Source organism: Coregonus lavaretus (assembly GCF_964263955.1).
Source record: "Coregonus lavaretus genome assembly, chromosome: 10".
NCBI classification, from domain to species: Eukaryota; Metazoa; Chordata; class Actinopteri; order Salmoniformes; family Salmonidae; genus Coregonus; species Coregonus lavaretus.
Window position 1 is genome coordinate 7141027 of NC_139997.1, and position 26191 is coordinate 7167217.

The 26191-nt window shown below is 42.5% G+C and overlaps 1 protein-coding gene across 2 annotated transcripts in view; it reads right to left on the reverse strand.

The window, feature by feature from the left end:
* The window catches only part of LOC311136623 (dymeclin-like), a 142527-nt gene extending 120969 nt beyond the window's left edge, over positions 1-21558 (reverse strand). Inside the window, exons 1-6 of one of the 2 annotated variants that reach the window (XM_084170812.1) lie at positions 21387-21558; positions 19671-19886; positions 13551-13603; positions 13107-13200; positions 10208-10341; positions 1881-1953 (exon numbers count right to left, since the gene is read on the reverse strand). In XM_084170812.1, the coding sequence (XP_084026938.1) occupies positions 1881-1953; positions 10208-10341; positions 13107-13200; positions 13551-13603; positions 19671-19810 (494 nt within the window). In that variant the 5' untranslated portion in view covers positions 19811-19886; positions 21387-21558. The remainder of the gene's footprint in view (positions 1-1880; positions 1954-10207; positions 10342-13106; positions 13201-13550; positions 13604-19670; positions 19887-21386) is intronic. The other variant, XM_084170813.1, reaches the window with a different exon arrangement.
* Positions 21559-26191: the final 4633 nt, after the last annotated feature.

Genomic DNA, 26191 nt, shown 5'->3' on the forward strand with positions numbered 1-26191 from the left:
ACGTTAGCCTATCAAAAATGAACGATTACCCCTCTAATACCAATATAAAGTAGGTCTACCTTACAACAAACCATGCTTTATTTTTTTTATCAACATCATGCAAATTATTAGGCTCAGGCTACATGTGGTAAAAGCAAATTTGCGACTGAAAACGTGGGTAGGCTATAATTCACTGGGGAGTTGAGATGTTGAGCTGTTCTATATGGAAGGTCATTCCCACCACCCAAAAATATAATAAATACTGTACATATAGATGATATGTATCTTTATTTGTAGCATTGTGTGGCGATTTCCATCTATCCACGTGGCAGAGATCAGCACAGCAGGGCTGCTGGCAAACGTGTGGCGAGCTGGCATTACCCCCAGTACTTTTGATTTGGTTGAATAAAAAATATTGACACAAAAGTGTTGAAAAGAGGGATAAAGTACTGTTGTTTGGATTGATTCGCCTCATGAATTGTTTGACATGATTTTTATGTTTTCATGCTCCCTAGGGCCAGGAGTTTTTTTATTTTTTATTAAATACCCCACCCCCACTCTGTGACCTGTGGTGCCACCTCTGAAATGACCAAACAATGTTAGAAATGAAGAAAAAAAATACATATTTGTATGATCTACCATCTCAATATGTTGACTTACGTTTCTCAAAATGTTGACTTACATATGTCAACACTTTGAGATAGCATCACCAGTATTTAAAAAAAAAAGATGTTGGTGCAAGGAATGGGCTTCCATAGTTTTCCATGGCTCAGAGCAGCCGGCAGCTACGGCAACATGTTCAGAATGTAACAGGCTGTTACTGCAATTTCAGGTAAAACCTCAATAAAACAAGTCTCAAATATAAGGAAAATGTCTATACATTTGAGCTGTTTCAGAAACATTGCTCTGCTATTTCCCATTATACTGTAGGAGCTTTGAGCTCAACGAGACAATTCTGTTCACACTGCCCTGATCGGAGGGGGGGGGGGGGGGGGCAACTGTCGGGCGTGAGTCATGCGCAACCCTCGGGAGGTAGCGCTCGAGATGTGATAATTTCGCAAGTTTACACAACAGTACTGTGTCTGGAGAACCTTGTGAAAACGTCCCTTTGCTATCACCAATGTGAAAACAGCCTGAAGAAAGAAAGTGTCTGGCAGGTACAGACAGAGTCAGAGAAAGAATGATGAATTGAAAGACAAAGACAATGTCCTTGGTTTGACACCAGACTGACCTGGTGCTAATGGCCCATTCACACTGGAGCTCTCTATATTCAACCTGACCTGGTGCTAATGGCCCATTCACACTGGAGCTCTCTATATTCAACCTGACCTGGTGCTAATGGCCCATTCACACTGGAGCTCTCTATATTCAACCTGACCTGGTGCTAATGGCCCATTCACACTGGAGCTCTCTATATTCAACCTGACCTGGTGCTAATGGCCCATTCACACTGGAGCTCTCTATATTCAACCTGACCTGGTGCTAATGGCCCATTCACACTGGAGCTCTCTATATTCAACCTTTTGGGGGGAGTAGGTACAGAAGACAGGATCATCTTTCCCCACGACAGATGGTACCTTTAGGACTTAGGGTCTCATTATAAGAGGCTTTTATGTGAAAGGGGTATAAAATGCTGATGACACAGTCGGTGTGTGGAGATCTAATATTTCAATGCAGCAGGTATCTAGAACACCTGCAGTTTGTAGAGCTGGCCTTTCATTTGTCACCATCTGAGAGCCCATTAAAACAGCTGGAGGAGCCCAGACAGGCTCCAGACTCAGTCCCCATCCCTCCCCCTCTGCACCACCTCCACGGTGTACCCCTCACCCTCCCTCCACCTCAGGTGGGAGCAATAGGGGGTCCAGACTCAGTCCACCCCTACCCCTCCCCAAGGTACTCACAGCAGGGGCACCTCGACGACTAGGTGCACCAGGTTACACATTAGCTCCTCTAGCAGGTCCTCGCTCCCCGTGTCTGCAGAGAGAGAGAGAGAGAGAGAGAGAGAGAGAGAGAGAGAGAGAGAGAGAGAGAGAGAGAGAGAGAGAGAGAGAGAGAGAGAGAGAGAGAGAGAGACGAGAGAGAGAGAGAGAGAGAGAGAGAGAGAGAGAGACAGAAGTTTAGCCAATTACCTAGCCTGTCTCTGCTTTCACCCACCTTTCAATTAGACCAGCCAATAGCTACAATGACCCCCTACTCGACTACAAAGAGTACTTTGTGTCCATTTGGGTTCAATGGAAAAACGTGGAGAGTGGAGACCCAAGCTCATCTCACAGGAAAACCTACGCACATGAGAAGACCGCAAGGTACAGTGGGGTGGCTCTGTTGGATGCATGGCCTTGATAGCTATTAAATATACACTCAGTGGCCAGTTTATTAGGTCTAGTACCGGGTCGAATCCCTCTTTACCTCCAGAACAGCTTGATTTCTTCTGGGAATGGAAACATTGCTCAACTGGTAACGAGGGAACTAATGTTCCCCACACCATTACACCACCGCCAACAGCCTGCACCGTTGACACCAGGCAGGATGGGGCCATGGATCAGGGCCTAAAATTGACACCCACCAGCTGCGTGTAGATTTTGGCATTGGCGGGTAAGATGTCTGTTTCACCAGCCACGTTGGCGGGTGGTCAGGGCTCCACAGCGCTAGTATTTCACTCGCATTTGGGAATAAAAAGTCAAATATGATCACATTTATAGTAAAATAAATGCTGCAGTAGCTGTTTTCAAAGTATTTCTGCCGTTTCTGTTTCATAGCTGGTAAATAAATCGCACAAAGTAAAAGACTAGGAATCGTATATTGCTTATCCCACCTCGCACGGCAACGCTGGGGGGCTGTGAGCATGTGAAGAGCTGAGTAACGAATCATTTTTAGATGTGCTGCACACAGACATAACAGTTGGTCTAATTTACTTTTAACTAAAGTCTACCCATGTCGTCCAACATTTTATACTTTTGACTCATCTGTCCATAGAACATTCTTCCAAGAGTCTTAACGATCATCCAGGTGCTTTTTGGCAAACTCGAGTCAACTTTTTGGACAAGATGGGTCCCATTATGTCTGGCGAAAACCATAGTAAAAACCTCATACCAACGGTCAAGCATGGTGGTGGTAGTGTGATGGTTTGGAGATGTTTTGCTGCCTCAGGACCTGGACAAATTGCCTTAATAGAAGGAACCATGAATTCTGCTCTGTATCAGAGAATTCTACAGGAGAATGTCAGACCATCCGTCTGTGAGCTGAAGCTGAAGCGCAGCTGGGTCATGCAGCAAGACAATGATCCAAAACACACAATCAAGTCTACATTAAAATGGTTAAAAGCAACACATTTGAAGTTTTGGAATGGCCTAGCCATTTCCAGACCTAATCCCTATTGAGATGTTGTGGCAGGACTTGGAACGACCAGTTCATGCTTGAAAACCCACAGTTAAAGCAGTTCTGCATGCAAGGGTGGGACAAAATTCCTCCACAGCGATGTGAGAGACTGATCAACAACTACAGGAAGCATTCGGTTGAGGTCATTGCAGCTAAAGGTAGCACAACCAGTTATTGAGTGTAAGGGGGCAATTACTTTTTCATAAGGGAATTGGGTGTTGCATAACTTTTATTAAATAAATAAAATAAATATACATTCTTTTTTTTGTATTTGTAAACTCAGGTTCCCTTTATCTAATATTAGGTTCTGATAACATTCAGTAGAAAAAATATGCAAAAGTAGAAAAAAATCGCAAGGGGGAAAATACTTTTTCACAGCACTGTACCAGATTACTTCTTACTTGTAATACATTTATTGTTTTAGAAACATTACAAAGCATGCTCATCCTTTTTTTGTGTTTTGTTGGGGTAATTTTAGCGCCAAAAACGATTTTAGCTGGTAAAAAATCTGAGTGGCTGGTAGATGTTTTTGATCTACCTGCAGGTGGACCAAAAAGTAACATTTCACTCTGCCATCAGCATGATGCAACAGGAACTGGGAACAATGTCGTGCGTGAAAAGCACAGGTTAGTCTGCTTTATACAGCAAGCCACGGCCACGTGACTCATTGTCTGTAGGAGCTAACGATTTTTGTCAATGGGCTGGTGTACCTAATAAACTGACAACTGATTGTATATATGCTCTGAGCTATGGCAACAGAGACGAGAAACGGGCGGTCTTGTAGATCGTTTTATCATGGCAACGTCCATTTATCGTTTACCTGCTGTGATTGACCGTAAGGGTCTCTGGATATATTAGGGATGTGCATCTTTCCCTTTCAAGACGACTCGATACGTATACGTGAGCTCCGTACAGCAACGATTCAGTTTGAAACGATTCAGTTTGATTAGAGAACGAATCAGTGCGACACGATTCGATGCACTAACATTTGCTGCATCAACACATTAATTTTCCATTTTAAATTCATATCTGCTGCTGATGGAGCTCATGAGCTGGGTCTCTGAGCTGGATCTGTCTGAGCTGGATCTGTCTGAGCTGGATCTGTCTGAGCTGGGTCTCTGAGCTGGATCTGTCTGAGCCGACTTCTGTGTGTGTGTAGTCTGTGTTTTATTGTCCCCCCACTTTGGTTCTGAAATCCCCATCACCCACTAATTCACCTGTCATTTTTTGCAGATTGTGTTGGAGCTAGTAATGTATCAATATTTATCATTTACAAATTAGCCATGACATAGCCAATGAATATATAGCACAACATTGGATTTCATCCCAACTCAAAAATCAAATGGTTTTGACCGTTTGGGAGTGATCTTCTCTTCTCCTCTGTGGTTGCTGTTCTCGTTATGAAATTATCAACTTTACCCTGTATAGTATATCAAAAAATGACCATATACACCGATTGTTTAAAGCAAAACTACCAAAACGATTGCTGATGGTGAACCTGAACAATCAAAATAGAATCTATTGTAATCCCCATTCAGCAGGTATAGTCAGATGAGAGTTGTCTCCGGTAGCTTACTTTCAACAGCGGATAGATGACAATTACCTAGCAAATTACACAGGTTGTCACTCAACTAATAAAGCCTAATATCAAGCAAGCCATTTTAGCATTTGAATGCTGAAGGTGCCGCGCAGATGTGCAAGATCAGGAACAGGCCGTTAGTCTGCGCGCGAAACTGGGAACAGTGCACAGTTTGACTAAGCTACTGATATTGCCTGGGGTTGTTCAGAATGCAAAATGACTTGTAGGTCAATGACTGTCAACACAGTTACATGCTCAGTTCAACACTGAAGGAGAGGACGCATCAGTTGTCACAAAAGATGAGAGGTATTTTCGGAAGGTAGAAAGAATGTAATATGAGCAAAACATTTTAGTGAACCGGCGATTCGTAACTTTTGAATTGATTTTCTGACCGATGCACGCTACATTTCGATCGGTTTGGGGTCCAAGGACCGATGCACTTGTATCTTAAACATTTGAATCGGGGACCGATGCGTATCAGTGAATCGTTACATCCCTAGGATATATGTTTTGTTATCTTTACAGTTCACTTCAAATTGACCTTGTAATGGACACAAGTACCAAACACTGTTTTATAAAGCATCCTATGCATATTCAATGTTACTCTCTGCATGTTAAATTTCCTGTGACTACTAGACTATTCCCTGTCTACACATTCATCAGTCTGTGTTATAGAACAGCAACATAGACAGGCAACATAAATCACAAGCAGAAAAACAAAAACAACACTCTGCTCTGAGTCAGTTTTGGTCCCTGCATAACCCCTGGCAATACACCATTGGCATTTTCCCCCTCCTTCCCTTCTATCCTTCCCTCCCTCTTCTCTTTCCTTCTCACACGCTCCATTTTCCCCCTCCTGTCCCCACTCCCTCTCTCTCCTTTATTCTTTCAGGGGGTGAGAGAGAGAGAGAGAGAGAGAGAGACAGAGAAAGAGAGAGACACAGTGGAGGGTGAAGACAGCCTGTTGGCACCATCTCCTTCTCTGTCTGCAACAACTTCCAATTAAGCGTGTTTCCAGCACTCCTCTCCTCTTCCCACTAACATCCCCTTTTCTTCTCTTCCCACTAACACCCTCCTCCCTTCCCATGCTCTCTCTCTCCTCCCCTCCTCTCCTCCCCTCCCCTCTTCGCCCTCCCCTCTCTCCCCCCTCCCCTCGCTCTTCCCCCCCTCCTCTTGCTCTCCCCCCCCTCCTCTTGCTCTCCCCCTCCCTCTCCCCCCTCTTCTCTCTCCCCCCCTTCTTCTCTCTCTCTCTCCCCCCTCTCCTCTCTCTCTCTCCCCCCTCTCTCTCCCCCCTCTCCTCTCTCTCTCTCTCCCCCCTCCTCTCTCTCTCTCCCCCCTCTCCTCTCTCTCTCTCCCCCCTCTCCTCTCTCTCTCTCCCCCCTCTCTCTCCCCCCTCTCCCCCCTCTCCTCTCTCTCCCCCCTCTCGCTGGTCCAACCCAACCCTGGGAGCCAAGGGTTTATTGGAAAGCCATTCTAGACTGCAGAGCAGATATTAACTTGATGGGATGTGATGCTATTTTTCCACATTTCTCTCCTTCTCTCTCGCCCTGTCTCTCTCCCTCTCTTTTTGTCTCTCTCTCTCTCTCTCTCTCTGTGACAATGGAAGGGTTACCTACAGTACCCAGCCGCTGAAGACAATACCAGATGAGGAAATGCAGTGAATGGACTGGTAAAGGGATGAATCATGGAAAAGGGGGCCATAAACTGCAGTTTATGTAACTGTGGCAGCTTCAGAGTGTGTGTTTAAGAAATCATCAGTCTTTACATTCTCTCAGATTGTATGTATGCGTGTGCAAATGTTTTCCCTTTCATAGATCTCAGTAAAACACAACATCATTTCCTAATAATTCACTCAACAATTAGGATGTTTACCCCTTTCTACTTGGTTTTAGTGTAAAGCGAAACATTCCTCACTCTACAGGTTGACTGTCTCATCACTGCAGTCTCTATATTCACTCAGATGGGTTAGTTTGGCTATGTGATCTGTGGAAATGTGTTCTTTGTCATAGGCCTGGAGTATAACAAATAACATCATTTCTCCATCATTGACTCTTACTGGCATGGATGAAAGAAAAAGGTGACCATAATAGCCGCTAATGGTGCGCGGGTCAGCTGTTCACCCACACCCGCCCGCAGTAGCTAATAACCCATCCGCAACCGCCCGACTATATGTGATAGTTAAAATCTGAGGCCTACACCTGACCCTAACCCGCTAATATAGAAAATGTGCTGCAGGCTACAGTCAGAGACGGCAGAACTATTTTCTGACAGGGGGTGCAGGATCTTTTGTGCCTGATCTAGATATTTTTCTGCTTATAATTTCCGACATTTTGGTAGACTATTTGTTATTGAACTTGCCTATAATTAGATACATGCAGCTTCTCTTCTGTCATTATATATATATATGTTTCCCTAGAAGACTAAATAAACCCTTGCTCATCAGAATGTCATAAATCGATAGAATGAATGCTTCAATCTAGTTGACATTGGTAAAAATTTCGCTGTCATTTCTGCTTCTTTCGCAGAGCAAAGACATTTAGGGACCGGGGAGAAAATGCAATAATAATAACAGTTTGACCGGTTGTAAGGAAATAGAAAGCTGTGAAAATGATCCAACATGTTTCTGATAAGATTTCAGTTCGGGTTGGATGCAGATTTTATGTGGTTGAAATACTATCAGCTTTTACGATGCTGATAAAGATAGCGCCTCTACAGACGGTATCTAACTGGCATTCACATTCTCTCAAGACGCTGACAGAAATAAATCATATTTCTCCACTCCTGTTCCTGAGTAAAAAAATGTTGCCTACATTTGGTGTATCATTTTACAACAAGAAATGCTTAATTCTGCAGGAGTTAACATTAAGGCAATGTGATAGGTTATAGACCTACAGTCAGTGTCCAGATTTCAGTTTCCATTTAACCCATCTGAACAGTAGGCTACGGTTCCCTTGACCTGCCATTGGCCTATTTGAAGTCCCTGTCTTGTGACTGTGGAATTTGCATAGAGCCTCACAACCATCACACATAACATAGCTGACACTGCCATCATCCTCTTTTACCACTTCACCAAATCTTTCCCAAACATGTATTTTCTGTCCCTTCCTTCTCTTTATCTTCAACTCTACATTTCACAGCTTTTCTCTTATTGAATTAAACTCCCACATTGTCCTTTTTGCCTAGTGGATCTCCTTTAACTTTTTCTGCCCGTTCCCAAAAGCATTTGGCGATTGGCGTGTCGGCTATTTGTTGCGCGTACAGTTATGCCCTTAAGCTTAGGCTTACGCATTAATGCCAGATAGGTTTTTCTTTAATTATTTTTGGCTAAATGTAGTCTATAGATATAAATTGCACAAGAATGATACATTTATGAAATTTTTTATGTATCATTTTCTCTTTATTCAACACAATATTTCATGACCCTAAACCTGGCCGCCCACAGCTATAACCGCGAGGAATGGAGGTTATGAGTCAACCCCACACATCCCATCTAACCGCAGTTCACTGTGTGGTACCTTCAGACTGTTTAAGACCTTGTCAGTCTCTGTATGAGTTATGTGAAATTCACTATTTGAAATCAGAGTGAATCACATCATTACACCATCATTTACTTAATTAACATGTTTATTCGTTTCTTCACTGGTTTTACTGTAAAAGAAAATAATCTCCCAATTCCCACCACTAACTACTCTCTCCTCCCTCCCATCTGCAAGGACACACTGTCCTGGCTGTGCTTCAGTATAGGAAAGGGATGTGTGCGTGTGTGGAGGGAGGGGTGGATGGATGGATGAAGGGATACAGGTCTACAGTCGTGGTCAAAAGTTTTGAGAATGACACAAATATTCATTTTCACAAAGTCTACTGCCTCCGTTTTTTTATGATGGCAATTTGCATATACTCCAGAATGTTATGAAGAGTGATTAGATGAATTGCAATTAATTGCAAAGTCCCTCTTTGCCATGAAAATGAACTTAATCCCCAAAAAACATTTCCACTGCATTTCAGCCCTGCCACAAAAGGACCAGCTGACATCATGTCAGTGATTCTCTCGTTAACACAGGTGAGAGTGTGTTAGGCTGGAGATCACTCTGTCATGCTGATTGAGTTAGAATAACAGACTGGAAGCTTTAAAAGGAGGGTGGTGCTTGAAATCATTGTTCTTCCTCTGTTAACCATGGTTACCTGCAAGGAAACATGTGCCGCCATCATTGCTTTGCACAAAAAGGGCTTCACAGGCAAGGATATTGCTGCTAGTAAGATTGCACCTAAATCAACCATTTATCGGATCATCAAGAACTTCAAGGAGAGAGGTCCAATTGTTGTGAACAAGGCTTCAGGGCGCCCATGAAAGTCCAGCAAGCGCCAGGACCGTCTCCTAAAGTTGATTCAGCTTGCGGGATCAGGGCACCACCAGTGCAGAGCTTGCTCAGGAATGGCAGCAGGCAGGTGTGAGTGCATCTGCACGCACAGTGAGGCAAAGACTTTTGGAGGATGGCCTGGTGTCAAGAAGGGATGTTTGGGGCATCCGGAAAAAAAGCTTGTCCGGAGAAGACAAGGTGAGCGCTACCATCAGTCCTGTGTCATGCCAACAGTAAAGCATCCTGATACCATTCATGTGTGGGGTTGCTTCTCAGCCAAGGGAGTGGGCTCACTCACAATTTTGCCTAAGAACACAGCCATGAATAAAGAATGGTACCAACACATCCTCCGAGAGCAACTTCTCCCAACCATCCAAGAACAGTTTGGTGACGAACAATGCCTTTTCCAGCATGATGGAGCACCTTGCCATAAGGCAAAAGTGATAACTAAGTATACTCTGGGAACAAAACATCAAGATTTTGGGTCCATGGCCAGGAAACTCCCCAGACCTTGATCCCATTGAGAACTTGTGGTCAATCCTCAAGAGGTGGGTGGACAAACAAAAACCCACAAATTCTGACAAACTCCAACCATTGATTATGCAAGAATGGGCTGCCATCTGTCAGGATGTGGCCCAGAAGTTAATTGACAGCATGCCAGGGCGGATTGCAGAGGTCTTGAAAAAGAAGGGTCAACACTGCAAATATTGACTCTTTGCATAAACTTAATGTAATTGTCAATAAAAGCCTTTGACACCTTATGGAATGCTTGTAATTATACTTCAGTATACCATAGTAACATCTGACAAAAATATCTAAAAACACTGAAGCAGCAAACTTTGTGAAGACCAATACTTGTGTCATTCTCAAAACTTTTGACCAGGACTGTAGAGCGAGGGATGGAGGGATTCCTCACCGCAGGAGCCTGGCGCCCTCTCCTGGTAGGAGAACTGTAGGTGCAGCTCCTCTTCTGTCATCTCACTGATGAAGACTTTGAGCAGGCAACGGATCATAAACAGGGCATTGTGGGCCTGCCAGATGAACAGCTGACTGGAGAGGGGAAAAGAAGAGCAACGTTACTTTATTGTCATTAGAGACTTACTTTATGTAGACGAGAGAAATCTGTCACACACAGACTAGCTCAGGAGACATATATAGACTAGCACTGCTGGAGCTAGGAACACAAGCATTTCACTACACCCGCAATAACATCTGCTAACCATGTGTATGTGACCAATAACATTTGATTTGATGTAGGAAGGCATAATCATTTTCACAAGTAGCTTACTAGGCATGAAAATAAGACAAGACCAGAGGGGAATAGCCATGTTGGACGCCCCAGGCTCCCAAATGACAAGTTATTACACTCGCCAATATGGTCAATGTTGACGTAAAGTGATTTGGTTGGACATCCCAAAGTAGGGGTTTGAGGGGAACTGAAGACACTGGGTCCTGCAGGGTAACAACAGTTGTTGTGACTCGTGAGATCCTCCTTAACATAAACACACACATTCACACCAATCCACACACATTCACACCAATCAACACACATTCACACCAATCAACATAAACACACACACACTGAGACCAATCAACACTAATATAACACACACACACACCAACAACACTCACATTAAAGCCAAAACATGAATAAAGTAATAGTATTCCTTGTAACTATGATATGGGCCATGATGAGTTCATAAACGCACACCAATCAACACTCATAAACACACATTCAAGCCAATATATGACCAATGTAGCTCTATTACTTACAACTATGCAATGGCTTCTCTTGTAACTGTGGTGAACTTGGTATGTGAATGTGAACCCCAGTGTTTGATGAGAAGCAGAGTAGGTTCACAGACACCTTTCCACCGCACGCATCTTCTTCGTCACTTTGAGCCGCCCTGACTCAACTAATCCTGGAGAAGCTAAGCCTGGTGGCTCTCCTGCCTTGCTATAGGCCTGGAGAAGCTCAGCCTGGTGGCTCTCCTGCCTTGCTATAGGCCTGGAGAAGCTCAGCCTGGTGGCTCTCCTGCCTTGCTATAGGCCTGGAGAAGCTAAGCCTGGTGGCTCTCCTGCCTTGCTATAGGCCTGGAGAAGCTCAGCCTGGTGGCTCTCCTGCCTTGCTATAGGCCTGGAGAAGCTCAGCCTGGTGGCTCTCCTGCCTTGCTATAGGCCTGGAGAAGCTAAGCCTGGTGGCTCTCCTGCCTTGCTATAGGCCTGGAGAAGCTCAGCCTGGTGGCTCTCCTGCCTTGCTATAGGCCTGGAGAAGCTCAGCCTGGTGGCTCTCCTGCCTTGCTATAGGCCTGGAGAAGCTAAGCCTGGTGGCTCTCCTGCCTTGCTATAGGCCTGGAGAAGCTCAGCCTGGTGGCTCTCCTGCCTTGCTATAGGCCTGGAGAAGCTCAGCCTGGTGGCTCTCCTGCCTTGCTATAGGCCTGGAGAAGCTAAGCCTGGTGGCTCTCCTGCCTTGCTATAGGCCTGGAGAAGCTCAGCCTGGTGGCTCTCCTGCCTTGCTATAGGCCTGGAGAAGCTAAGCCTGGTGGCTCTCCTGCCTTGCTATAGGCCTGGAGAAGCTCCGCCTGGTGGCTCTCCTGCCTTGCTATAGGCTGGTCAGCCTTGGGAAATAGTTTACAATATATATGTTTGGGGTCACTTAGAAATGTCCTTGTTTTTCGAAAGAAAAGCAATTTTTTTTGTCCATTAAAATAACATCAAATTGATTAGAAATACAGTATCGACATTGTTCATGTTGTAAATGGCTATTGTCGCTGGAAACGGCTGATTTTTAATGGAATATCTACATAGGCATACAGAGGCCCATTATCAGCAACCATCAGTCCTGTGTTCCAATGGCACGTTGGGTTTGCTAATCCAAGTTTATCATTTTAAAAAGGCTAACTGATCATTAGAAAACCCTTTTGCAATTATGTTAGCACAGCTGAAAACTGTTGTGCTGATTAAAGAAGCAATAAAACTGGCCTTCTTGAGACTAGTTGAGTATCTGGAGCATCAGCAATTGTGGGTTCGATTACAGGATCAAAATGGCCAGAAACAAATAACTTTCTTCTGAAACTCGTCAGTCTATTCTTGTTCTGAGAAATGAAGCCTATTCTATGCGAGAAATTGCCAAGAAACTGAAGATCTAGTACAACGCTGTGTACTACTCCCTTCACAGAACAGCGCAAACTGGCTCTAACCAGAATAGAAAGAGGAGTGGGAGGCCCCGGTGCACAACTAAGCAAGAGGACAAATACATTAGAGTGTCTAATTTGAGAAACAGGCGCCTCACAGGTCCTCAACTGGCAGTTTCATTAAATAGTACACCAATTATGTGGGGGAAAGTGGAAAACCAGATTGAATGGAGGAATGGGGGGGGGGGGGGGGGTGTAATTGGGAAGGATAACTAAATTACTCCACCCCTCAGGTTTATGAATGAAACACTTTCTCAGATAATCTGGATTTCAGCTTGGATGAGTTGGATCTTCCATCCGGAGTGGGGTTGGGACCATGTCACCATGTCTCACACACAGCCCAAATTATACCTCTGGGTGGATTCCCATGGGAAATGGAAAATGTCAAAGGTTCAGCATCACCACTCCATGGTGTACAGCCCAGGGCTTATTTATTATTGAACTATCAATGTCACCGTCCCAAAACTATAGGCCTACCTCTGGATTCCAATGACAAATGTCAATGGTTGCAGCATCAACACCACTTCAACATCGGGAGTACAACACACGCCGTATTTATGACTGAACTATTCATTTAGATGATTCTGTCCCCTTTACAGTTTGGTTTCACATGATACTCACTCCTGGCATTCTGTGGATATTTTCAGCTCTTTGGTTCTTCCCAGGAATATTCTCACCAGGGCTCCAAAATTCCCTGTTCTGGGATTGTTCTCAACTGTAGAGGGAGAGGCAGGAGAGAGGAAGATCCTTTTAAATACTATGTGTAGTATTTAAAAGGACTGCTTGGTGATTGACACATAGTATATCAATCATCTATATTGTCTTCTTTATGAAACAAAGACACTATAAATACTGATGATAACATGTAGAAAGCATGTTAACTACAGGTCAATCTGTCAAATAAAAGGCTGGAAATATCGGAAGATTAAAAATGTAGCACTCAATGAAGTTTTTAGTTTGAAACGAGTAAATGTAAAAGCTTGTTTTGGTGTCATCAAAGTCCAAATAAGTAGAAAAGGTTAACAGTCAGGACAGACAGGCTTAATACACAAACATGAGACGTACTCAGGATCTTGGCGAGGGGAATGACTGCCTCTTCCAACAGCTTGGAGTCCCCACTGTTGGGGGGGACAGACAGACAGACAGACAGAGAGAGAGACAGAGAGAGAGAGACAGAGAGAGAGAGAGAGAGAGAGAGAGAGAGAGAGAAAAGACATCAATCAAATGTATTTATAAAGCCCTTTTACAGTTTGGTTTCACATGATACTCACTCCAGTAGATGTCACAAAGTGCTTATACATAACCCAGCCAAAACAAAACAAAGAATAAGCAATGCAGATGTAGAAGCAAGAGCAATTCCATTACAGCAGCCACAACAGCTCTTGATCGGATATTGGCAAGCTTTCAATTGGGCTCTGTATCTCAAGAGTTCACATGTGAGATCCATGGCTGTGGTCCTTCCTTTACCAGGGACAAGCAAACTGCAGTCCTTCCACTTGAGAACTGACTAAATCAGTGTCAGCTAAACCATCACAAGTTCATTCACTTCACCATCATTGATAGTCTAATGTGCCCTCTACTGTCATGTTAGTACATACTCGCAACACTCGTTCATATAAATATAATTAGAGTATTACATATCTCTACTACATATTTTTTTAACCCATAAGTGTGTTTACATATTTTTTTAACCCATAAGTGTGTACATTACTGTATTTATACGTGGGATATTGTTTTTCAACAGGAAAAGTTCCAAAATAGCTGGATTGCGTCTTTAAGGTCAACCATACTACTTGTCACATCACATCATAAAGTCGGTTAGATCATTACAGCAAGTCAGCTGAGGTCTGCAAATAGTAACATAAAAGCTGTTAGACTACGAAGAAGTTAACTAAGACCTACTCTCTGTTGCTGCACCTTAGCTAATGTTGACAGGCCAGGAATAACTTATCGTCAAGGTAACAGCCAGAAAAGTCTGTTAGAACCTGAGTTAAAAAACACAGTGTGTATGTTAGACAGGAAACAACGCAATTGGGGGAAAAGGTTAGAGCGCAGTGAAAGCCATGGTAAACGTTACAATTATTTTGTTTGCTCTACTAAAACCCATTTCCTGTTTTAGGAGAAACTTGCAATTCTGTGTGACAACACCACCTGTATTTCAACAACAACTCCCTTGCAATGTGATTAAACAAATAGGTTTAAGAGAATACATCATCTAACCTGGCCTACTTGATTAGCCTGGTCCCAGATCTGTTTGTGCCGTCTTGCCAACTCCCATGGTCATTGATGCAAGGGGTTGGCTATTCAGCAAACAGATCTGGGACCAGGCTACTAAAGTAACCTAGTACCCATCTCATAGATTCACTTTAGCCTATTTGTTTAATCCAATTTAATTAGAGTTGTTGTTGTAGTTGTCTAGACCGGTTCCAGATCTGTTTGTGCCCTTGTTTCATTGAGTGATAAAGAGTTGGCATTATAGCACAACCAGGGGTGAAAGTAAGCCGGTCTGGTCCGGCGTCCTAAATAAATAGTGGGGGTACGCCGTACCGGTAAAACGTGAGCCTATCACAATAACTAACACAAAATACCAAGAACTAAAGGCTATTACACACTAATAGGCCTCCTGTAGCTACGTTGGTAGAGCATGGCGCTTGCAACGCCAGGGTTGTGTGTTCGATTCCCACAGGGGGCCAGTGTGGAAAATGTATGCACTCACTAACTGTAAGTCGCTCTGGATAAGAGCGTCTGCTAAATGACTAAAATGTAAAATGTTAAATAATTAACATTACCGCATGTCGGCCGCATGAAAAATGTGTGAATTGACTGGAAACCGGGTGGTATACGGTCCAAATTGCGTTGTGGTTAGACGACAACACTCATTGCCAAGGCGGAGATGAGCAGCCGAGACCGAGGCGTGAGACCAAGACATGCACGTGGACAGCAGTGAACGCATCTATTCAGGCTACAAGTGTAGGCCTAATGACCATCGCAGAATGTCATAATAATAATAATAATAATAATAATAATAATAATCACGTTTAGGCGTTCTGTAACAGATGTCTCTTTCCATTCATCTAATTGCGGGTGCACAGTGCACCGTTTGGATTATGGAATTATTTTTGTTAAGGACAAAGGTAGCCTAGAGATGACAACATCATATGACTGGTTGTGTTTATGCCACAGTAAAATATACTGAACAAAAATATAAAACACAACATGCAACAATTTCAAAGATTTTACTGAGTTACAGTTCAAATAAGGAAATCAGTCAATTGAAATAAATTCATTAGGCCCTAATCTACGGATTTCACATGCAGATATGCATCTGTTGGTCACAGGTAAAGTGCATACAGAAAGTATTCAGACACCTTCACTTTTTGAACATTTTATTACATTACAGCCTTATTCTAAAATTGATTACATCGTTTTTTTCCTCATCAACCTACACACAATACCCCATAATGACAAAGCAAAAACATGTTTTTAGAAATGTTTGCAAAAAAAAAACACACAAAAAAACGGAAATATGACATTTACATAAGTATTTAGACCCTTTACTCAGTACTTTGTTGAAGCACCTTTGGCAGCAATTACAGCCTCAAATCTTCTTAGGTATGACCCTAAAAGCTTGGCACACCTGTATTTGGGGAGTTTCTCCCATTCTTCTCTGCAGATCCTCTCAAGCTCTGTCAGGTGGATGGGGAGCTGCGCTGCACAGCTATTTTCAGGTCTCTCCAGAGATGTTCGATCGGGTTCAAGTCCGGGCTCTGGCTGGGCCACTCAAGGACATTCAGAGACTAGTCCCGAAGCCACTCCTGCGTTGTCTTGGCTGTGTGCTTAGGGTCGTTGTCCTGTTGGAAGGTGAACCTTCTCCCCAGTCTGAGGTCCTGAGCGCTCTGGAGCAGGTTTTCATCAAGGATATCTCTGTACTTTGCTCCGTTCATCTTTCCCTCTATCCTGACTAGTCTCTCAGTCCCTGCCGCTGAAAAACATCCCCACAGCATGATGCTGCCACCACAATGCTTCACCGTAGGGATGTTTTTTTTTGCTCTGACATGCACTGTCAACTGTGGGACGTTATATAGACAGGTGTGTGCCTTTCCAAATCATGTCCAATCAATAGAATTTACCACAGGTGGACTCCAATCAAGTTGTAGAAACATCTCAAGGATGATCAATGGAAACAGGATGCACCTGAGCTCAATTTCGAGTCTCATAGCAAAGGGTCTGAATACTTATATGAATAAGGTATCTGTTTTTTCTATTTTTAATACATTTGCAAACATTTCTAAAAACCTGTTTTTGCTTTGTCATTATTGGGTATTGTGTGTAGATTGATGAGGATTTTTTTTTATTTAATCCATTTTAGAATAAGGCTGTAACATAAATTGTGGAAAAAGTGAAGGGGTCTGAATACTTTCCGAATGCACTGTACCTTAAAAAAAAGGTATCAGAAATCCAGTCAGTATCTGATGTGACATCTATTTGCCTCATGCTGCGCGATACATCTCCTTCACATAGAATTGATCAGGCTGTTGATTGTGGCATGTGGAATTTCTGGGATCTTTTATTTCAGCTCATGAAACATGGGACCAACACTTTACGTGTTGCATTTATATTTTTGTTCAGTGTACAAGTTGAAAGTGATATGACAAATCTTTACTAGGCCTAGGCTACTAAGCCTACAGAGATCATATGAAATTAATAGGAATTCTATATGTAGGAATTCTATATGTAATTCTATGATTGGCGCACAATTGTCCCAGCATCGTCCAGGTTTGGCCGGTGTAGGCCGTCATTGTAAATAAGAATTTGTTCTTAACTGACTTGCCTAGTTAAATAAAAGGTAAATAATAATAATAATAATAATAATAATAATAATAATAATATCTAGGCCAGGGGTGTCAAACGTCCGGCCCGCGGGCCGGATCAGGCCCGCAAACGGGTTTAATCCGGCCCGCGAGATGATTTTGGAAAAATAAAAAAAATTAAAATTTGCTGCAATTTTTCAATAAAATAAACTGCTGTTCCAATTGCGTCCACTGGATGGCGAAATAGCAATTGTGTTAAGCAAGCAAACTGTTTATACCGGGGCAGAGCAAGTAGGTCAAGCACGTGCAGCCAATGAGCTACTTTGTTTTGCCCGCGATATTTATTATGGCTTCTACTTTTAACATTATGTGCTTTGGCACCCTCATTGCCCCAATATGTCTCTGTCAAAAAAGAGAAAAGTGGACGCAGAGTGCAGAGTGTTCCAAGAAAAATGGTCATCCTATTTATTCACGGAATTGAATGGGAAAGCTGTATGTTTGGTGTGTTCAGAGCATGTTGCAGTGCTGAAAGAATATAACCTTCGTCGCCACTATGTGAGTCTTCATGCCGACAAATATGACAACTTTCAAAGACAGCGGAGATGAGAGAAGGTGAATGAACTGTTGGCGTGTCTGAAGAAACAGCAGTCTGTGTTTACTCACAGCCGAGACATCAGTGACGCTGCAGTGAAAGCTAGCTACCTCATTGCTAATGAAATCGCAGTGGCTTCAAAACCATTTAGTGAGGGTGAATTTGTAAAAACATGCATGATGAAGGCAGCAGAGATTGTGTGCCCTGAAAAGCGGCAGGCTTTTGCAAATATCAGCCTGACAAGAAACACAGTTGCAGACAGGATTTCCGATCTTTCAGTGGATTTGGACAGCCAGTTGAAGCAAAAAGTAAAGTCATTTATTGCATTTTCGGTTGCAATTGATGAAAGCACGGACATTATAGATGTTGCACAACTGGCCATTTTCATCCGCGGAGTTGATGACACATTGATCAATGATCGGGGAAAAAAGCAAGCGTTGTGACAAAGTTCAGAGAGAAAGTGCAATCTGCAAATGGAGGACGTGATTTTTTGACTTTTCACTGTATTTTGCACCAGGAGGCTTTGTGTTGCAAGTCATTAAAGATGGATAACGTCATGAAGGTGGTCATCCAAACTGTTAATTTCATCCGATCCAGAAGCCTGAATCACCGTCAGTTTGACAGCCTTCTCAGAGAGAAAGACCACATCTATGGCCTGCCATACCACACTGAGGTAAGATGGTTAAGCCGAGGTGCTGTGCTGAGGCATTTCTTTGATTTACGAGAAGAAATTGAACAGTTCATGGAAGAAAAGGGCAAACCAGTGTTAGAATTTCATTCCGCAGAATGGATGCAGGACCTTGCATTTATGGTGGATGTTACAGAGCACCTGAATAACTTGAACAAACAGCTGCAAGGGCGCAACAAAGTTGTCACGCAGTATTATCACAGCATACGTTCTTTCAAGTTGAAGCTGTCATTGTGGGAGACGCAACTTGCCGGTGGTGATGCAGCTTCACTTCCCCTGTCTGAAAAATGTGTGCGCGACCCAACATGTGGCAGACATGAAGCGGTTCAAAGATAAAATAACGGGACTGTTACGGGAGTTTGAGCAACGCTTTCAGATTTATGTTTATATGTTTTTATGTTGATGTGCTATTGTTTTTAATTTATTTTATTTTATTTGTATATTTAACCTATTCTTGACTCTGTGGTTCTTGCACTTGTTTGGGGAACAGGATTTCATTATTTTTATCTACATTTCTGCCTGAGAAATGACACCCTGATATAGTTCTGTGATCTGTGAAACAGTTCTGTTAATCACTGAGGCATTGTGTGTTTGTGTGTTCTTTTTCTTTAGAATTTTCAAATAAACTTGACGTGTTTTATGATTAATAGTGATGTTGTGCTTGTACTATTTTGGACACACTGTCCTCAGGCTCCAGCTTTATGTTGTATGTTGATCGTATTAAAACAAAGAAAACAATCTGAAGTTGTTGTTTTTAAGTTATATATACCATGATTTTTCCGGTCCGGCCCACTTGGGAATAGATTTTCCTCCATGTGGCCCCTGAGCTAAAATGAGTTTGACACCCCTGATCTAGGCTATAAAAAAAATGTGTGCGCCCTTCGGTAGCCCGTAATGGTAAGAAATAAAATCTACTTTCACCCTTGAGCACAACCAGTTGTTGTCTGCTACTTTAACATGTTCTTCCCTGATAGTGGGGATGAACAGGGCAGGCTATGGCATATCAATGACCATAAGAGTTGGTTGTACAGCACAAACTAATCTGGGACCAAGCTAGTGCTGCTACTTTATCATACAGATGATCATGTAATTACCGGCTAGTGGGGCTGATGAAGGTGAAGGAGATGAGCTGGTTCCAGAAGGGGTCATTCTCTGAGATGGACTCTGTTCCGATCAGGGTCCTGAGGCTCTGGTTCTCACACAGGTCACTGACCTGGCTGGTGTTGGCTCCCATCTCCTGAGTACCCGAGGTCTGAGGAGAGGCTCTCTTTCTCACTGCCTCATCTCCCACTACCACACCAGGCACTGTACTGGGGAACAGAACGGAGATGGGATTAGGCTACTCAGGTTAGGTCTACTTTTTAATCTGAATCTGATAGAATAGGTCTGGTTCATGATATAGGGAACAAGACAAAATCCTGACTTCTAATTCTAAATGAATGGGGACCTATGTAGTTTAGCAATCCTCTCCTCTAACTGAGTCTTAGGCCTACTTCTGATCTAGAAGAATCTCCCTGTTCCCTGGTGAGAGCTGCTTATATTTGACATTGGCTGTGGAGTCAGCAATGCTCCACTTCATGCATTCAATTCTGTATTGCAAAGCTATGAGAAATGTTATTTTTTTCTTATTTAATTGACTAATGACCTAATTACATTCGGGCCCAAATCTGGCTCATGACGCACATCTATCTGTCTGTCTGGCTGCATCCTTATATCCTTCACATAATATGCCTTGGGGATTTCAGCCCTGTATGGAAGCCTTTTGTGAGCTTGTCTTGATTTTGGAAATATGACCCATTTGGCAGAATGTGAACATAATGACTCAGATGTCCAGTGTTGTTGATGAATACACACTTGTCCTAAACAGTTTAGCTGTTAGGGGTCTCGGTTTACACTGAACCACTGGGAACAAGGTGTCACGACATCAAATCAGTACTCAGGCTTCCTTCCAAACGTGACAGGCTGAATTAATTTAAGTGCAAGCTCTCCCTTTGTCACAAAATGCAAGCAAAGGTAACATAAACATTGACTGCCTGGTGCATAGTGATGCATTACGTGGCATGTTCATTGTTCAACATTCGTGGTGCAATACAGGATGAGTTTGCCTCATAGACTTAAGGTTTGCCCCCACACCTTTAGTACACACATCCATTTGATCACACCCTTGTCATAGCCATCAGCCATAGTGCCACATCTGTGTCTGACAGATATCTATACATTTTCAGTAAAAAAATAATCATAAATATCGACCAGACATTAAAGTATTACCTAGTTAATACAGAAAGGTGTTCATGGACTTGCTAGCTAGTCTATAGCAAACTAACTAGCTAGCCAGCTACAGCAGCCGCAAAACTGCATTTCACTCTCCTTGCACATCTGTGTCTGACAGTTAAAGTAGTGATACATTTTCTGTAAAAAAAATAACAAATAACGACCAGACAAGTATTAGTTAATACATTAAGGTGTTCATGGACTTGCTTGCTAGATAGCAAGCTAGCTAACTAACTACTGTTAGTTACTGTACGTTAGTAACGTAACACACCCCCTAGCTGTAGCTAGCTAACAACGTTAGCTAAACACACGCTCTAAATGCAGCGGGCAGAGACAGGCTTCCTTAAAGGTTGTGAAACAGGTCAGTTGAAACTGAATGTGTAACTGACATGATATTACACTAGCTAGCTAGCTAATTAATAGATTAACTAGCTAGCTATGTCTGGGTAGTGAGCTAACAACTATACTAGCTATCCAACGTTAGCCACATTTAGCATCACCAGCTGATCTGTCAAATTCACTGCTCTCGTGGCACCTACCTAGCTCGCGTTCTTCTCCCAGGTTCTTGACAGTCTTCAGCTTAGGTTGTACAGTTGCTATAGCTGTAAATGTCAATGATAAACAAAAGTTTACTAAATGAAGAATTTGAGAAAACTCCGACTTAACTCTAGTGCTCTTCCACCATATTTCCACGTCGTCACAGACATGCGTGAGCGTGACAGTTGAGCGGAAGGGGAACGTGCGTACGTTGAAGATAGAAATGCATAGAACGAACCCAACACTGTACACTATCAAAGCCGAGTCGATTCTACACATTATTGTTCTATCTAAAACATTCACTATCGACTGTTCAGCCCTAAACTCTGAAAGGGCAGTTTCATCCCGGATGTTGAATTAGCCTTTTCTTACTTTCATAAAGCATTCCAGGATGTATGCAACAAGCATGACCCTTTCAAACAAGACAGAAGGGCAGAGACAACCCCTGGTTCTCAGATGAACTAGCTGAACTCATAAGGAAACAGAATGCTTTGTGGGCTAAAGCAAGAAGGTCTGATTCAGCTGATGATTGGATGGCTTTTAAACACCTTCAGAATCAAGGTGTGGCTATGAACCGAAAACTGAAAGCAGACCACTACTTCAAATCTATTGCTGATAATCTGAATAATCCTTCCAAATTGTATCAAGTAGTGAAAGGTTTAGAGTGCAAAAAAAGATGCACAGCTCCCTAAACCGCTGCTGATGGATTCGCATGTAGTAACTGAGAGAACCTCTATTCTGAACTCTTTTAATCAACATTTTCTTGATGCAGGTGGATTATTTGATAGGGTTAAAGATCAACATGAGCCCCCTGTGAAATTAGCTGACACTCCCAAGCACTCATTCACAAAATGCATGGTATTTTCCAATAGTAAACACTCTGAAAACCATGTAATTACTAGCTTGGAATGACATTCTATAGAGCAAGACAAATATCTGGGAGTTCGCGTGGATGAGAAGTTAAGCTTCACCACCCATGTAAAGAACCTTGCCAGGAAACTCAAGCTGCATATTGGGTTTTATTACAGGCACAAAGCATGTTTTCCATTTGTCGCCAGAAAATAGTTTATTAATTGTACTTTTCTCTCTGTTGGACTATGGTGATACTATACTGAACAAAAATATAAAATGCAACATACAACAATTTCAAACATTTTACGAGTTACAGTTCATATCAGGAAATCAGTCAATTTAAATAAATAAATTAGGCCCTAATCTATGGATTTCACATGACTGGGAATACAGATAATGCATCTATTGGTCACAGATAATATGGGCGTGGATCAGAAAACCAGTCAGTCAGTGTCTGGTGTGACCACCATTTGCCTCATGCAGCGCGACAACTCCTTCGCATAGAGTTGATCAGGCTGTTGATTGTGGCCTGTGGAATGTTGTCCCACTCCTCTTCAATGGCTGTGCGAAGTTGCTGGATTTTTTGGAAATCTGACATTTTATCTATCCTCTCTTCTAGCTCAAAATGAACACACATAGAAGCTCAGATCGCAACTCTTGTTTTATGCTAACAGTCCCGAATATTAGAACCGAGCACGGAGAAAGGTATTTTCATTACTCAGCCCCCTGGTCTTGGAATTCTCTCCAAGCCAACCTAAAACTCCAGGACCTGGTGTCCCTGGAGGAGTTCAAGGGACAAATAGATGAACAGGTGGTTGAGATGTAGTTGTTTCTAATTGTCACCCGATGTCACTAGTTTGCGTTGTCTTATGTAAGGAAGCATGTTGTATTATTTCACACACAGTTTGTTTGCTGTTGTATTTGTGCTGTTGCCAGTGTCTTCTGTCTGTGTTGTCCATTGTCTTACTTTTTTCTTCTTCTTTTGTTTTACCCCGTCCCCACCGGAGGCCTTTTGCCTCTTGCCAGACCATCATTGTAAATAATAATTTGTTCTTAATTGACTTGCCTGGTTAAATAAAAAAAGGTTAAGAGTATAAACAGTTGAGACAAGGCTAAATGAGATCCACTAGCAACGCAAAAACAATAATAGTAATCCATAGGTTTATTTATACATTGTATATAAAGGGGGGGGGGGAAAGGAATGCTTTAAAAATGGGAAAATCACAAGGTCGGAATTTGTTTAAAAAGTAATTTTTAATTATTGATAATAATTTATTTCGGAATTAGAAAATAAAATATGTACTTAATACTATAAAGAACTAGGTATTGTATCTATGTTACAATAAATACATCAGGAAATCAAGCATGATAAAACAAAGGCAGAAATATTATATATATATTTTTTTCTATCTCACAAAACAATTGTAATGAGCATTATGGATAATGTACAATGTGTGTTGCTATGTTAAATCCAGGCCAGCATTAAAATATTCTACATTAGTCAACTTCATAAAATAACGATAAAGTTAAGTTCTCCCCATATTGTATTAAAATACTTTCACAGTTGAAAAACGAGTGAAATGTTAGTCAGTCTTCTTGTCAGATACTGTAGAAGCCGGTCCATTTGCAGCCGGCCAATTTGCAGCCGGTCCATTTGCAGCCGGTCCATTTGCAGCCGGCCCATTTGCAGCCGGTCCATTTGCAGCCGGCCCATTTGCAGCCGGCCCATTTGCAGCCGGCCCATTTGCAGCAACACCATTGACTTCAGTCTGAAAAGAGAGATGGCTTCAATAGTTAACAATAGAAGTAGCAACAGTCTAGAAGCTTTGTAAACAACATGTTCACTCTAAAGCAGGAGTCTTCAACCTTTTCTTGCCCAGGGAGCCCCGCCCAGGCGAACCAGCGGGTCCCATCATATGTTAGCAAAAAATACTTTAGCACATTTATTGTCTACCATCAGGCAAGGAGAAGTAATCAACATTAAAATAATATGTAGATCGTTTTTATTTTTATTATAATTGGAAGTGTAAACTCTTACATAGGCTATTAGATAGAAAGGTAACTCCAAACACATTCTCGCTATAGTAGCTGTTTACTTGGTTAAACAAAGGTTAGCCATGTGTTGGCAAATATGTATTTAGTCGAGAGCTTACCAGCAGCACTTGCCGCACTGGTAGCCTATTGACTGGTAGCCGACCCCCCCTGTCTCAGCCTCCAGTATCTATGCTGCAATAGTGTATGTGCCGGGGGGCTAGGGTCAGTCTGTTATATCTGGTGTTATTCTCCTGTCTTATCCGGTGTCCTGTGTGAATTTAAGTATGCTCCCTCTAATTCTCTCCCTCTCCTCCCGGAGGACCTGAGCCCTAGGACCATGCCTCAGGACTACCTGGCCTGATGACTCCTGGCTGTCCCCAGTCCACCTGGTCGTGCTGCTGCTCCAGTTTCAACTCTCCTGCCTGCAGCTATGGAACCCTGACCTGTTCACCGGACGTGCTACCTTGTCCGGGACCTGCTGTTTTCAACTCTCTCTCTCTCTCTACCGCACCTGCTATTTCAACCTCTAAATACCTGGCAAATACAGGTGTGCCAAGCTTGTAGCATCATACCCAAGAAGACTCAAGGCTGTAATTGCTGCCAAAGGTGCTTCAACAAAGTACTGAGTAAAGGGTCTGAATACTTATATAAATGTGATCGTTTTTTTTTTTTTTATATACATTTGCAAAATGTTCTAAAAACCTATTTTTGCTTTGTCATTATGGGGTATTGTGTGTAGATTGATGAGGGGGAAAAACAACTAAATCCATTTCAGAATAAGGCTGTAACGTAACAAAATGTGGAAAAAGTCAACGGGTCTGAATACTTCCCGAATGCACTGTATGCTAGAACATTGTTAACATTGTGGGAGGCAACCTGTCTGCCTATAGAGACTATGCATGTATATGTATTGGTGTCAAGCATTGGTGTCAAGCATTGGTGTCAAGCATATTGCAATGTGTGTCATGACTTCCTCAGCATGTGTAGCCGGTCTGGGGCTTGGTCACCGGACGTTGCTACAAATGCAGTCTACTAGTGACAGCACGCTCTCCTAGTCCATAATCCAATAACAGATTTTGGTTAATGTATTACCTTGCATGCTCCATTGCTCATCACTGGACATCCATTGCTCTTTTCACTGGCTTTCACATCACCAGTTCCTATACCACTCTCCTGGACAGCATTCTTTGTTGGCCAGAATCGGCTTATAAATGGACCAATGAAAGGGTAGATGATTGGTTCAAGGAACCTCTTGTACACCCACAAGAGGACTGGAATGACGATGCAGGGAATGCAGACCATGACTATAGCTTAACTGGACAGATCAAAGGACAACCTGCAACAGAGGGGACAGAGAAAACAAGGTCATTAAACAAATGTTGTTTCATTTAGTAGGCTAAATGGCTGCTCTTATCTATAGTTCATTCTGAAAAACTTCAGACACCTTGACTTTTTCCACATTTTGTTATGTTACAGCCTTATTCTAAAATTGATAAAATAAATAATTCCTCAGATTTTTTTTTTTTTAGAAAGTTTTGCTAATTTATTGAAAATAAAAAACAGAAATACCTTATTTACATAATTATTCATTATTGCTATGAAACTCGAAATTTAGCTCCGGGCAAGAAGGACCTTGGTCAGGGAGGTGACCAAGAACCCAATGACAGAACTACAGATTTCCTTGGCTGAGATGGGAGAACCTGCCAGAAGGACAACAGATTCTGTGGTCTGATGAGACAAAAATTGAACTCTTGAGTGCAAAGCGATATGTCTGGAGAAAACAAGGCACAGCTCATCACCCGTATAACACCATCCCTACCGTGAAGCATGGTGGTGGTGGCAGCATCATGCTATGGGGATGCTTTTCAGCTGCAGGGACTGGGAGACTGGTAAGGATAGAGGGAACAATGAATGGAGCCAA